The sequence below is a fragment of the Equus caballus genome, chromosome 5 (genome assembly GCF_041296265.1).
Source record: "Equus caballus isolate H_3958 breed thoroughbred chromosome 5, TB-T2T, whole genome shotgun sequence".
Lineage (NCBI taxonomy): Eukaryota > Metazoa > Chordata > Mammalia > Perissodactyla > Equidae > Equus > Equus caballus.
In genome coordinates this window covers 6,234,442-6,249,707 of record NC_091688.1, presented here as the reverse complement: position 1 = coordinate 6,249,707, position 15,266 = coordinate 6,234,442, and the positions used below count along the sequence as shown (strand labels likewise).

The 15,266-nt window shown below is 35.4% G+C and overlaps 1 protein-coding gene across 9 annotated transcripts in view; it reads right to left on the bottom strand.

Moving 5' to 3' along the window:
* Positions 1-15,266, bottom strand: part of FIRRM (FIGNL1 interacting regulator of recombination and mitosis) — a 39,251-nt gene that overhangs the window by 22,389 nt on the left and 1,596 nt on the right. For 4 of the 9 annotated variants that reach the window (XR_002807841.2, XR_011438464.1, XR_011438462.1 and 1 more), the window contains exons 2-10: positions 14,368-14,407; positions 13,121-13,209; positions 11,585-11,689; positions 10,942-11,082; positions 9,735-9,900; positions 8,148-8,232; positions 6,353-6,491; positions 2,381-2,461; positions 889-953 (exon numbers count right to left, since the gene is read on the bottom strand). Coding sequence is in view for 4 of the 9 variants with exons in the window: in XM_070266640.1 (XP_070122741.1) it covers positions 889-953; positions 2,381-2,461; positions 6,353-6,491; positions 8,148-8,232; positions 9,735-9,900; positions 10,942-11,082; positions 11,585-11,689; positions 13,121-13,209; positions 14,368-14,408 (912 nt within the window). In the remaining 5 variants the exon portion in view is untranslated. Of the gene's footprint in view, positions 1-888; positions 954-2,380; positions 2,462-6,352; positions 6,492-8,147; positions 8,233-8,604; positions 8,731-9,734; positions 9,901-10,941; positions 11,083-11,584; positions 11,690-13,120; positions 13,210-14,367; positions 14,409-15,266 lie in introns of those variants that run through there. The other 5 variants (XR_011438463.1, XM_070266640.1, XM_070266641.1 and 2 more) reach the window with 3 other exon arrangements.

Genomic DNA, 15,266 nt, shown 5'->3' with positions numbered 1-15,266 from the left:
AAAATTATGGCACATCGGTATACTCATGAGAAAGACTAGGAGAAAGGGAAATTGATCATGCAAGAGGGAAAGGGAACAATTGGTAGAGCGAGGTCCCTGAGCATCTGAGAGAGGATGAAATCTAATACACAGATGGAGAGGCTGGCCTTAGGCAGGTGTAGACAGTTCATTCATGGGAACAAAGGAATACATGGGCCTAGATACAGGTAGAATAGTTGATGTTGGAGGGAGTATATGGAAGTTCTCTTCCGACTGCTTCCATTTTTCTCAGTGACAGACAAAGTGAGGACATTAAATGACAATGAGGAATGGGGTGGAGGTGTTGGAGATACAGAAGTTTGAAGAGGAAGAGGTATGAAAAAGTGGTCTAGAAAACTAAAGAGGACTGCTGGATAAATGAGCTGACAGATTATTTTAGTGTAAAACTGTGGGCTCTTCTGAGGTAACAGTCAATTTCAGATATCACTTAGCCCCTATCTAAATTATGATACTTTTTGGGAATTCACTTTCTTTTTTGAGATGGAGTTTACTACTCAAATCTCATAGAAATAAAATAAAAATTAACAAAGACAAAAAAAAATATGCCAGTATAAAAATACATAAATGTATATATAACCTCTTTTTTTTGCCTTTGGTATTTTCAGCAGACCAATTATTCATCACTCAGGTGTAAGAAGTGACTAGTTACGAATACCAAGATAAGTAAAACTTACATAGATTCTATTCTTTATAAGCTTCCATCTCTAATTATTTTAAGCAAGCAGATTAAAAGTTTACTAGAACATTAAGAAATGTTACTTTGATGTTTTATTTTAAAATGATATCCCCTTAACCTTTGCATGGTTCAAATGGCACTGTTACATTTTAATAACCATATGGCATTCTTACCTGTGTATCTGAAGATAAAGCTGGTGCAATGTACAGCAGGAATCAGAGAGGAAAGGAAGAAATTCCTAGAATAAAATAACTCTATTCATTCTTTCTAGACAATGTGCTTTTCTATACATATCTTCTCACAAAGCCATGCAAAATAAAATCCTCCATGTGCCACATTAAAAAAAAAAGTTCTTGCATGAGAATAAAGAGGAGGATGAGGGTAAGCACCTAACATTCTTCACTGTTACAAGGATCACCACAACCAAGATTAGCAGCGATCATTTCTAAGCACCTACCAAGTGCTCGGCAGACAGGTAGCAAGTGACTTCAGGTACATTACTTAATTTTAGTGCTCTCAAAAATCCTATGACAGATTATTATCTCCATTTCACAGAATAGAAAGCTGAAGGTAAGGGATCAAGTAACTTGATCAAGTCACAAGGCTAAAAACCAGCAAGGCTGGGATTCAAGTACAGATGTGACTGCTCTATCCATTATGGTTAGCCTATCTCTTAGAAAGTAAAGAAATAATTTTTATTGTACTACAGGATATAGAAAAAAAGCTGATGATTAATTTTTAAAAGTTTAAAATTTCCCTGATAGAATTGATTAAAAATAGCATAATTAGGGGCAATTTTGCCGCCCACATACCAAGCAAATATCAGATGGGTAACTACCCATAAAAGCCACTGGTGCCAGGACCCTCCCACCATGTACCTCTGCTACTGAAATACACACCTGCAGCTGCAAGGAACACAGGGTTGGAGCAGCCAACTATAGTAAGTGGCAGTTGCCCAGAAGCGCCAACTCAGGCAGCACACCAAACAGGGTGGAAATGTGCCATGGCATTCTGACTATAATAAACAATCATGGAGAGCCTTACCTTTTCCTCAAAAAGGAGGAAGATAAAAAAAAATTCAATGTGGACAACAGTTTTGTTTTTTTTTTTAAATCACCAATATCTATTATAATGATGTTTCTTTCACTGGCTGCTGTAAGCATTCTCTGCTCTTCTCTCCAAATAATCTGCCTTGATAACTTCTCTTCTATTCACATATCTTCAACTATCACTGCTACCCTTATGACTCCCAAATATGCAGCTCTTCTTAAAATTATTAAACAGTTTGAAAGGTTTGAACATTTAAACTTCAACAAGCTAATACAGAAATATAGTAGAAAAAATTTATAAACAGTATTTAAAGGAAAACTGAATTATCTTCTGAAGATTGATTTGTGCTTACAGAATTTTATTTATATTTATGCTTACAGAAATAATCTTTTCAGAGAATTGAATAAAAATAATGATGATAGTAACATCTTTAACGATATAACAGATATTCAATATTTAACAATTAACAACATTAAACCAAAAGAAAAAACACTACAAAATGCACTCTTGACAAAATAACTTCAAAATATTGTTCTTGGCAGGAATGACAAAAACAGGATAATCTGTAATTTATTATAGATTTCACATTTACACATTATAAAAAATAAGCCTTACCTTAGTATAGTGCAAAAGGGAGTTAGCAAAGAAACGACACAATTTGAGTGTTTTCTGAAATAATCTGTAGTCAGCATTATCCTGTTCAAAAAAAGAAAATAAGAAAGAAGAAGTAAGAAAAGAATATGAAATTAGCTAAACTTGTAAATGAGACAATATTTTCTAAAATGATCTCTCAAACAGAGTATAAACATTTTCTTAAGTAAACATAATTCTTCTCTAAATTGTTGTTAGGAGCAATACAAACAAACAGTGAATGACGACACAGATATTTCAAAAACTTCAACTTTACATTACTGAAAAGAAACTTTAATCCATAACAGTAGAAGAGGTGACCATTCTTGGTTGATCTGAAAGTGAAAGAAGTTTAAACACCTTATTGTTGTTATATGGGGATCAGAAAGATGGTCAAAGATGTTCAAAAAGAAAAAGGTCCTTTTGGATGGTCAAAAGAAAAAGGTCTTACAAACCAATAAAAGAATGACATATAAAAGAAAACAGGTAAAAGACAAGAGAAGGCAGCTTACAGAAAAGAAAATACAAATTGCCCAAAAACCGATATTGAAAAAAATCCAAATTACAACCTAATTACATATTTTCTGAGCAGGGCAGGGAGAGGGCTATTTGATTAGCAAAGATTCAAAAGACTGATTAACATCCCAGAGTTGATGAGAAAATGGGGTAATGAGCACTTTCTTTTACCATTCGTGGGAGCAGAAATAATATCACCTTTGCACTATTATTCAAAGCTAAATGTTAAAACTCCTTGACCCAGTAGCACAATTCCACTTCTGGAAATATATCCTATAGAAATACTACTAGTAAGGTATGCAATGCAACATTTTCTTATACAATGAAAACTGAAATGAACCAAATATCCATCAACTGGAGAATGGTTAAATAAATTCAAAGTATATCCATAAACTATAATAACATTGAGTTTTGAAAAGAATCAGGTAGATATACCTTCACGGACACAGAAAGCCCTGAGATAGATTATTAAGTAAAAAATCAAGCTGCATAACAGTATGTATAATGTAATATTATTTTAAAATCTGTGTTATGTGTTAATATTTGCTCCCTAATCTCCCTAAATAAATCAAAACTTTACCTGTGGTTCTGTCTAGCAAAATAAAGTAGGATCTCACTTTCCGTGTTAGATATTTGTGTAATATGTGAAAGTTTTCTGAGTATGTATCACATTTGTAAATTGATAAGACAGTGGGCAATGCCAAGACAGCTATGTCTAAGCAGGGGAGGTAGAGGACCATGGAGCCATCATCTGTATTGAATTCTCACCCTACCACAACTACTACATGACCTTGAGAAAGTTTTGAAATCTTTCTATGAGGTTGCACTGTGGTTTGTACTATGGTTACTGTGAGATTTAAATAGTGTCTTACACTCACACAACTTAGCTCAATAAATATTGGTTGTTATGTCATCCAAATGTTATACCCTATAATACAAAGAGCTTTAAATTAGTACCATAAAGTCAAACAGATACATTATTGTCTTTAATTTTAAGAATAATTTCATATGAAATAATATATCTTAACTTTAATGTTAACTGACTATGTTCAATTTCTTTCCTACAACACAGCAAAACCTTAATTAAACTGATCAAAATGGAATTGGATGATCCCCTAATTGAATATGATCCTTCATTTTGACCTTTGCTAAAATTATTTGGATACAGGCAATTTTCCTCAGCAGAAATAGGTTAGATGAAAATTCACCCTTCTTTGATTATTATGAACATGAACTCTCTTATATAGTGCTACGGAAGTTTAAAAGTACAGGGATTAAAGATCAATCTACACTGACCTTATAACATACTCAATAAGAAATCTTTTTCAGCTTAGATGTCGTATCACAAGAAACGTTCCCATTGCAGATGTAATTAGTCAAGATGAGGGCATATGGGGAGGATGTGCCCTTAGACCAATAGGACTGTTGTCGGTAGAAGAAGCTGGTGTGAAGACACAGGGAGAGAAGAGCAAGTGATGATGGACTTAGAGACAGGAGTTACAGCTGCAAGCCAAGGAACGCCAGTGACACGAGAAACTAAGAGAAAGGCGTGGAGCAGACTCTCCCCAGAGCCTTCATGAGAATATGGTCTTACTGACACATTTCAGACCTCTATCCTTCAGAACCGTGAGAATAAATTTCTATTGTTTTAAGCCGCCCAGTTTGTGACAATTTGTCATGGCAGCCCCAGGAACCTAATAAAGGGAACTGATATATCTATATGCTTCCATAAATAGAATATTACCTATTAAATCTAGTGGTTTTATTTTGATGTTCTTAAAAATAAGGTGAAAAAACTGCTTGGAAGACTTTTAAGATCATAGTTTGATTCCTCAATAAATATCAACAGTGAACAGCAGAGGGCACTCACTGCTCATCAGAATTTAGAGTTAAGAATGGAGAAACCATACAGCTATCTCAAGGCTCGGACAGTCACATTTATCAGTCTCAAATTTTCACAAGTAAGGAAAAACATGAAAATTTGCTTGGTAAGTGAGGAAAGTTTACAATTTAAATTCTCTGATTTTCAAACACAAGCAGTTAATATAAGCTGAACTTACACACTTTATGTACAGATAGCCACACTGGTCAGGGACCCCAGGGCTTCTCCTTTCTCTTCCACTAGAGACTACACTGTTGCTTGGGCTTTCCCCATCTCACTCCTGCCCAAGAATCTCTGTCCAAACTTACCCTTCAGGTACTAGCTCGGAGTCTGTGGTGTCAAGACAGGTAAGAAGGAAATTGGGAAAAGAGGAGTTTGGGGTTAAGTATATGGATGTATAAGATAAAGGTGAAGAGGGGAACAACTCTCCTGCCTTTGACACAGGATACCCAACCAAATGCCTCCTGTCAGCAACCTGAGAGGAATCAGAAAGGGTACACAAAGGAAGCGGGGACAGAAAAGAAAGGGGAAAAAGAAAGAAGGGATATAAGGGGAGGATAGAAAGGAGAAAATGAAGAACGGCAAGAAGGAAAAGGTTAGCCCCCTTCCTAAAGGTGCTCCTCACTTCCTTCTTACCAACGTCAGAACTCCTTTTCAAACTTCCATCCTCCTCTAGGGTGTGTCTTTCCAGATCATCCCCACCCCAGGAATTCTAACCAGTGTTTAGGACTCGATGAATCCTTACACATGCACCCCCACAGCTGATGGGCAGGGAAGAGCACAGGCACAAAGGAATCAGCTGTATCAGCTTGCAGGTCTACAACAGGAAGGGATCTAAATGTTATTCTACGAAGAAATATTTAATTCATTTTCCCATTGAAATTATTACATTTAACTGTTAGGTTCCGAGTACTGTTAATCCTATAATTTAGGGCTATTATGAGTTAAATAAAATTTAAAGGGCTAGTCTGAGAACAAAAGGCACTATGTATACATTGTTATAGAAAAACGAACTATAATTCCTAATAAGTGTATTACAAATTTTTAGAATACAATCCGTTTCATAAATGAGATGCCAATTCAACACTATAACTTTTTGAAATAAAAATAACTCTAAGTACATACCAACTTTAGAAGACTGATACATATACACACACACACACACAGAGTTGTATATCACATCACCACACTTTGCTGGATTGGTGAAGATAAGATTGATGATGGCTATATTAAGGCAATCTTAAATAAATAGAGGACTAAGGAATTAGAGTTCTGTCCTAGGGTAGAAAAGAATGAAAGAATTCTGAGGGAATGCCGTGATCAACCAGTTAGTATGTAACAGGGGAGACGGGAAGACTCTTGAGGGAATGAGTACAGACAAGTCTAACGCAATGTTCTGGGTGAAAAGTAATGAAGGGCTGTAAATAATCCAAGAGATTGGAAAAAAACACAACAAATTAAAACTCTTTTAGGTAAACTGATCCATAGCTTCAAATGAGATTTAGTGACTGCCAAAGGAAAAGAGCTACTGTTTAAAGTGCTGTTAGACCACGTTTTACCTGTGCATCTGACTCTGTCATCTGTTCAGCTAACTGTACACAAGAGTGGAAGGAGAGAAGAATGTCTTCACATAAACTAGTAATTATCTCTTTGTGTTTCAGTTGACTCTTTATAACCGACTGGTGCTTAAGGCTTTGCCTAAATGAATAAAAAGAAAAGAATACAGTCACCACCAAGAAACACATCAGGTAACTTAGAACCATAAAAACATGACCTAACAGAACATGTGAAAAATCACAACGCATCATATATAGAACTAGACACAGCACAATTAAGATGTGCTGACTTTACCTCTGAAGCCAGCCTGCTAGTTTAATTAAGTTGCTAATTTTTTATTTCTCCTTATAAAATATTAGTTGAGCTCTTATTATGTGCCAGGTACTCCGCTAGGCCCTGGGGATAGAGAAGTGAATGAAAAGACACAGTCTCCACCCTGTCTGCATGGAGCTTCTGGTCTAGCACAAGAGAGAATATTAAATAATTATAAGAATAAATAATTAATTACAGTTGTGATAAATGCTAAGCTGGAAATCTAATCTACCTTATTCTTAGGGTGAGGATATCAAAGAATGCTACCATGAAGATGTAACACTCAAGCTGAGAACTGAAGCAAAAGTAGGAGTTAGCAAGGTGTAGAGCAGGGCACAAGAGCATCCCAGGCAAAGGGAAAAGGTGAGAAAAGGCTCCAGGACAGGAGAGTTTGGCATGTTTGAGGAACCAAGAGCAGGAAGAGAGCAGCACAGATGGGCTTGTACAGAAGGCAGGGGCCAGAGAGGATTAGGTTGTTACTGTAAAACAGGATGGATTTTAAGCAGTAGAGTGACATGATCTCACTAACATTTTTAAAAGATCAATCTGAACGTTGAAAATGGAAGGGGGCAAGAGTGGAAAATACTCCATGATGGTGATGGTGATGTGGCTAATTCACTGAGCACTCACTATGGGCCAGACAGAGTTCTATGCATTCCACACTGAACAACTCAGTTAATTCTCACTATAACCCCACCAAGAAGGTGCTAAGGTTATTACTCGCATTTTCAGATGAGCAACCTAAGGTTCAGAGAAGTTAACCAAATTGCCCAGGAACTCAGGTGAAGTAAGTGATTTCAGAATGGATTCAAGCATATGCCATATGGCTCTGAGTTGACACTTTTAAGCCAGTACTATTACTTGCTGGCAACCTAATGACCTGGTGGTGCAAGAAAAGGACCTGAGACCTGAAAGACCCACAATGACCTTTAATGTTTTATGCATGTGTATAAAGTAGAGGCTCTTAACCATTTTCACTTCTCAACTATATCTCCTCCCACCCTCAAGAATCTGATGAACACTATGGGCACTCTCCCTAGCAACCCTTCATAACGTTCCAGTTAAAAGTATTTTACAAATGGAATTAAACATGAACAACTCAAAAGCATATAATGAAAGGATTATATTCAGCTCTGATTATAATTACTAATCTATGTAAGCCTAGAAATAGGACACTTGTTAGTCAGTTAAACACTAGTAGCAGTAGGCAAGTGGTTAAGGCCCCATGGCCCATTACTTCAGAAGTACTAGCTAACTAGGTAGAACTTTTTTTTTCTTTTTTGAGGGGCAGCAGGTAAAGAAGTCCAATTTGGTTTGGGAGCTACAAGTATAATATGTGGATCACCAGACAGCAGTATCAGTCAACAGTATACACACCCATAGAATGTTTTAAGTGCAATCTAAGAAAACTTATGAATAATTAAGATTTTGGATAGGGAAAATATTACAAAAAGTAAAAACAAAGAAAAAAACAAAAACTCTTACTTAATTATAAACTTCCAAGTATTGGCATGAAATGCATGGTCCATACTGGAAATAACAGAGCAGATTTCCAACAATGAATGAATAACTACAAAGAAAGATAACAGAATTCTTAGGACATTCAAATGTCACATGGCATGAGTCTCTCCTATATTTAAAAGTACCTACTGAACAATTGTGATTTGTTAAAATAGATAACGCAGTTTGACAAAAACTGTGTACAAATAATTATTGAAAATAAGTGTCAGAGTTTTGCTTTAAGGTTTTTCAGTTATGGAAAATTAAATCTTGAAGTTTATATCTACTCTATGACCTAAATAAAACTAAAAATGTTCAGTGAAATTAAAGTTGTGCCCTATTATAAATGAAATATTCTATAGATATTCTAATTCAAAATGACAAACTGCTAAGGAAGGAAAACCTAACAAGAAGAATTAAAATGAATTTGCACAGTACTCACGTAAGGCTTCTACTCTGCCTGTGGTAGATTATCTCTAAAAACGGCCACAGTAACTCTGCTTTCTGTGTCCACACTCTTGGGCAGTTCCCTTCCATACAGACCCTGGGCTTAGCCACATGACGTGCTTTGGCGAACAGGATAATAAACATAAGGCAAGCAGAGACTTGTAAAGTGCTCGTATATTGGGGCTTGCCCTCTCGTGCTGTTCTTAGAAACCCTGAGGCATCGTCAGGTGACCGAGCCCGGGGGGTCAGCTTGATGGACGCTGTGCTACACGTGGCTGGCTCAGTACTCCTGCCTCCGCCAAGAGCCAGACGTGATTGAGGCCACTGACCACAAACACATGAGCCAGCCAGCTGCACCAGCTGGAGCAGAGAAAGCAGTCCCAGCTGAGCTCAGCCCAAACTGCATTCATAGAATCATGATAAAATAAAATAGTAGTTGTTTTAATCCAATAGATTTTGAGGTGGTTTGTTACAGATCAAAAGGTATCCGATACACTGCACAAAACCAACTTACTCTCTTTACGCTGAAGCTATAAATGCAATCTTTGCCCTTACACAGTGGAGTACTGCTTTTGAAACTCTGGGTCATAATCCATCAGTGACTGATGGATTTAATGAAGTAGCAATCAGCAATTTTTTAAAAATGAAATAGAATAGAGTACATTACATGTAAAATGGGTATTACTTCATGTATAATAAATGTGGTATATACAAACACATTCACAAACACACACATACATATGTAATTATATGTGTTCTGGGAAGGAATGTAAACTTCATTTCTTCTATGAATTACGGTTTAAAAAATCTGAAAGCTACTGCCTCAGAATCTGGACTACTTGAGAGGGTATAAAGTCGTATAACTTTCTTTGTTAATCACTGTGAGAAATCATCTACTGTGAACATTAACTGAATATACAAATCTATGTTAGGGCATCAAATATCAATTTTAGAAATTCTAAAATTAAAAAGATTAAAAATTTATTGGGTAGATTTAAATTTTTTATGCATAATAATTAAGATATCATGAATCATTAGAAACAATGTTGGATTTAATAATTTAACTGATAAACAATTTACAGTCAATATACATCATATACTAAATAGCAAGTTTTCTTTGCTCACCTGTTACCATATTCAAAATATCAACATTCTCATCTACTAAAGGGTCCATGGAAACCATATCCAGCAGTTCCATCAGCTGCTTTTGAAGAGAATAAGCTTCCTTGAAAAGAGCCTGGAGAAGGTCTGAAACTAGGTGTAAACGCCCAGAATAGACAGATTCACTATTCTGATCACAAATAAACAAAAATGAGAGAAAAAGCAAGTCATAAAATGCTGAAGAACCAAAGTTACTTTAAGTTATTCTATCAGAGCTCAAAAATGTAATGCTTTTTACTGAATCACATATTCAATCATTAAATAAATGTTTAGAGAACATCCGTTATAAACAGTGTACTTCAAAAGACGCAGGCATGTATAAGATATGATTTCTGACTTCCAAGATCTTGCAAATATAGAACTAAGAGAGAGAGAAACAACATAAGTCAGGTGCGTGACATTTTAGCACCCTATCACCAAAGAGAAGCATTAATTAGCAATTTTTTTGTTTTTTATGCTTTTTTTAGGTGAGGAAGATTGGCCCTGAGTTAACATCTGTTGCCAATCCTCCTTTTTTTTTTCCTCCCAAAGCCCCAGTACATAGTTGCATATCCCAGGTGTAAATCATTCTAATTCTTCTATGTGGGATGACACCACAGCATGGCTTGATGAGTGGTGTGTAGGTCCACACCCAGGATGCGAACCAGCAAACCCTGAGCCACAGAAGCAGAGTGTGCAAACTTAACCACTCAGCCATGGGGCCAGCCCCCTAACTAGTGATTTTCATTCACCCAGTAAGTAGCAGCATCAAAACTTCCTGTGACCCACAAATCCCAGGCCAGGTTTTGCGCTTTAAAGCTGCCTCGGGAACATAGAAAGGGACTAAATAAGGGTTAGTGTCCCTTTATAGGAACCTAATCATTAAGGAATTCATCTGGTCCACCAATGTCATGACAGAACTATTGCAGGATCTCTGTGACTCAATACAAATCCATGTCACTTCCTTCTTTATAGAGAGCAAATAGGATAAAAACAACAACAAAAATGCAAAAGTCCACTTTTTATGACTGCCTTATAACCACTTATCATTTACATACATGCTTTTTGTTCTACGGGAAAGTCTATTCCAGTAACACAGCTAAAATGTAAAATCTTATGTACAAACTGTTTTATTCAGTCCCTTTGCCATGGGTTCTACGTCATTTAAAGTGTACTCAGACCCATCACTCACCTTACAATGTACAAATGTACTCTTGATTACATGTAGGACTGAGGAGGGGAGACTATGAATATTTTCCAGAATGATGGATTCCTGTGTGGCACAGATATGCTGAACGCATCCTGTAAGAGCTCCTAAGAGCTGCACCATTGTCTGGAAATAAGAGAAGAAATTTAATTCAGAACACATTCTTTGTGCACTTAAAAGATGTCAGAGAGTATGCCGGGTGCTAGGGATACAGCAGTGAACAAAATGGACACTCTTTCCTCCTTTCACAGAACTTCAGTCTATCAGAACTACAAATATTGGAACGACTGGCAAGCCATCTGGGTAAAAAAAAAGTTGGAATGCTAACCCACACATCAAAGCACACGGCAGGTCTTCTACACATACTCTTTGAAATCACAGGTAGGGCATGCTATCGTGATTACTTGTCTTCTTGTACGAGTTTAGATCTTTACTCAGCATGAAATTGTACAAAACACTCAGAATTTATGCTTTTGCATTCATGTCTTTAATTCTACAAATTTAATTCCAGTATTGGGCCATTACATAAAAGAATATATGGTTAATTAGTATCATTGTAAAAATTTTCACACTCTTTAAGCTACCCCGCTCCCTTCCCCCTGTCTTGTTCCTAATATATTTGACATACCTCTAAAATATTTCTTAGAGTGGTCTGGATTTCTAAATTTTGGCTTGACAGTCCTCTGGCTTGACTGGTTAACTCATACATCATGTCATCAAATAATTTCACAGTCTGTGAAAACATAGCAGGTTACACATAGGAGTAATAGAAATTACTAGAAAAGGAAAGACATATTGAAGAAAAAGAATCAGATGATTTGATTTTGCATTACTAACAGCCATAGGATATTGTCTAGCTTAACAATTGCACCTAATAATGTAAAACATATACATAATATAAAGTATTTCTACAATACAATCTCTAAAAAAAAAGCCTCCAACAGAAATTGATCTGTTTTCCATTTCTGCAGTTTGAATCTATTTAATAACATCCATTAAAAAAAATCACAAAGTTCATTTTTTGGATGTAACAAAGGTAAGTGTACTCTTTACACAACAAACAATGACGGTCTTAACCATCAACATTCTTATGGGCATTTACAAGGCTATCTTCTGGCAGTGGTAATGAATTTGTGCTGAATTACCTGTTCACTTGTATTCTAACCAGGTCCCTTTTTGACCAACTCAAAATACCATTCCTGGGTTAGAGGTACAATATGTGACCTCAGAACTATGTTTGTTTATCTGTGAAAAGTTAGCCACCCTATGATCTTAATACTCAGATCTTTCTAAACAATTTAAACAACCTAAACAATGCACGAATAACAACATAGTCAACAACCCAATGTAAATAAAAGAGGCTATTGTTTCCCACAGGCTTGCTAACACTCAACATTCCTGTTTTCATCTATATAGTAGCTGTACCTTTTTCTGGTGGTCAAGAACAAATTCTAAAAAACTTTTCAGATAGAAAACAATTAAGCGAAATGAGTAAAAGGAATTCTGATGATTATCTGCTTCAAAGCTAAAGATAGAAATCCATTCAATAAGAAATACGTTATAAAAAAATGTTTCCTTTGGGCACAATAGTATCTTTAGTTCCCTCAATTAGAAAAAAAAAGTTCACTGTGGTTTTCAGAGAAAAAGTATACCACATACATCTAAAAGGTGGTAAGGTAATCAGTGAATTTAATGTTTTCTCTTAGTTACTTGATTTTACCCATTTTCCAGCCTTTTTCATTCTAAGACTTCTTTAATAAATTTTGGCTTCATTTCTCCACACAATAAAAATTTAAACAATTATTAATAAACTCCACAGAGAAGATACAACAAAGGGACTTAGCTAACTTCATCACCTATCCCAAATTTTCACTGAACAGCTTTAAAATAGAAGAGTATTTAAAATTAGCTACAAATAATGTAAGTTCAATTAGTAAAGGATCCACACTATCTGAAAACATAAGTTTTTAATCACCTAATGATCACACTAACACCATCATATTCTCACAGGACATCTATTTTTTTTACTACTTTTTGCATTTTAAATATGTTTGATAAATTAGAAAAAAAAAGAGCCACAATTGAGAAGAAATGACCTAAAACAGCCTAGATTTTAAGAGCCTTTATAACATGTAGATCACTTAAGATAATAATAGTACTATACCTTTGGCAGCACTGGTGAAAAGAAATTCTGTTCCAATGTCAAGTGGTTCATATGAGGTAAAAACATTTCTACAAGAACTTTCAGAATTTCTATAAAGCAAAAGAGTAACATATTTTGTGGGAAAATTAAGTCATGTCACCCAACAAAGATCATTGCCCTTTTTCAAACGTGAGAATGTGTAAGTACTAGCAATCAAAAGTTTTGAACAGTTTCAAAATGCCCTGTTCTACATAGAGAATTAAGTATTTGAAAGAGTAGCAAAAAAAAAAGAAACAAACAAACAAAAAAGAAACAACTTATATGTCCAGCAATTGAGGACCAGTTAATGCTTACAGGTACATCTACTAAATAGGACCTGCTATTGTTAAAATGTTTATTAGAGATTATTTAAAACCATGAAAAAATGTTCACAATACTTTAAGTTTAAATATAAAAGTTTCCAAAGCAGTATAATAGCAATTTTAATATATATAAATATGTATATACAAAGAAAAATAGATAGGCTAGCAGGAATATATAAAACTGAGATGAGAATGTTCTATATCACAATCTTAACCATTTCAGATAAATAAATGTTTCATTATTTTTCGTTTTTCTGCATGTTTCAAATCTTCCACAATGAATATGTATAACTCCTATACTCAGGATAAAAAATAATTTTTTAAAAAATAGACCCTAACAGGCAACGTAGATTCAAAATTACAACACATATTCTGCAACCAAGTGAAATGTAAATAGAATAAGCTAGCTCAAAATATGAGTAAACTGTGGAGTCTAGTCTTAACACTCTACTTCTCCTAACTAAATAAGTAAATCACATCAAGTAAGATTAATGAAGATGAGAAATTCAACTTTTTCTAAATGATAAATTTGTCACAACCTAAAGAAACCGCTTTTTGTAACTTAGAAAGTATTTTGTAATTGACACTAAACATGTTCAAGGCTGAAGGTTAACGTAAAATCTGTTTTATACAGGTCTAACCATTTTAACTAAGGTTTAAAATTTACAATGTGCTTATACATACATTATCAAACAGAACACTTCTGGTATGTATCCAAAATAGAATTTAAAACTTTAAGTACCCATAATTGGAAGGAATTTGGTCATTTTAAGTAACTGACGGTTACAGAGGCTGTAACACTACAATAAGAATACATTTGAAGGGAATATGAACTTGTATTGATATGTGGGACTCAGAGCTTAACGATGTCAAAGTAAATCATAGAATTACACTAATTTTACTTACGAATATGCTCCATCCAACTGTCAGAATGCCGATACATAGAGTAAAAGAACTAAGGAAGATAGTAGTACCACAGTAATAGGATATTCACTACTGAGAATAAATTTAAAGCTATGTCACCGATATTTCAAACAGCGGCAGGGTCACCCAGGGTGGACAGGTTTCAGCGGAGCTTCCAGACTAAGAGCGATGAGGAAGAAGGACCTGGGCACCCACTTTTGAAAAAACTGGCCGTGAAGACCCTATGAACAGCCGTGGAGCATCATCCCATAAAGGGCCGGAAGGTGAGAGGATGACACAAAAAAACTGGGCAGGGTTCTGCTCTGCTGCACACAGGCTCACTGGGAGTCAGAATTGACTGGACAGCGCTAACAAGAGTTATGCAGACATACACGTAGAGGCTGAAAAACAGTATGTAAAATGCAAGACATGAAGATAATTATATTTGGGTGATAAGATTGTAGATTTACTGAAAACTTTTCTTTCATTTGTTGAAAATAGTGAAGATAAAATACAAACAAAAGCTGAAAAAAAATTGTCTAATGAGACTTCAGTCATTTTTAAAACATGACAATATTTTTAGCCCTTCACTGACTAAGTACTATGTTCCAGGCACTACTCTAGGTGCTGGGGATAATCCAGTTAAAACAAAATTTCTGCCTTTATGAACTTTACAGTGTAGTGAGGATAACCAAAAAGACACAAAGTAAACACACTAATTTCTGTTAATGATTCAGTCTCTTTAAAAAAAAATGAACAGGGCAATGTGACAAAAGTGTTACAGACTGGGTTTGGGGAACTACCTAAATTGCAGACTGGGTTTTGGGGAACTACCTAAGACTGAGGGCTCTGATTGAGGGCAGAAGAGGTGACATTTGAGCTGTAGGTGTAGATTTGTGGAT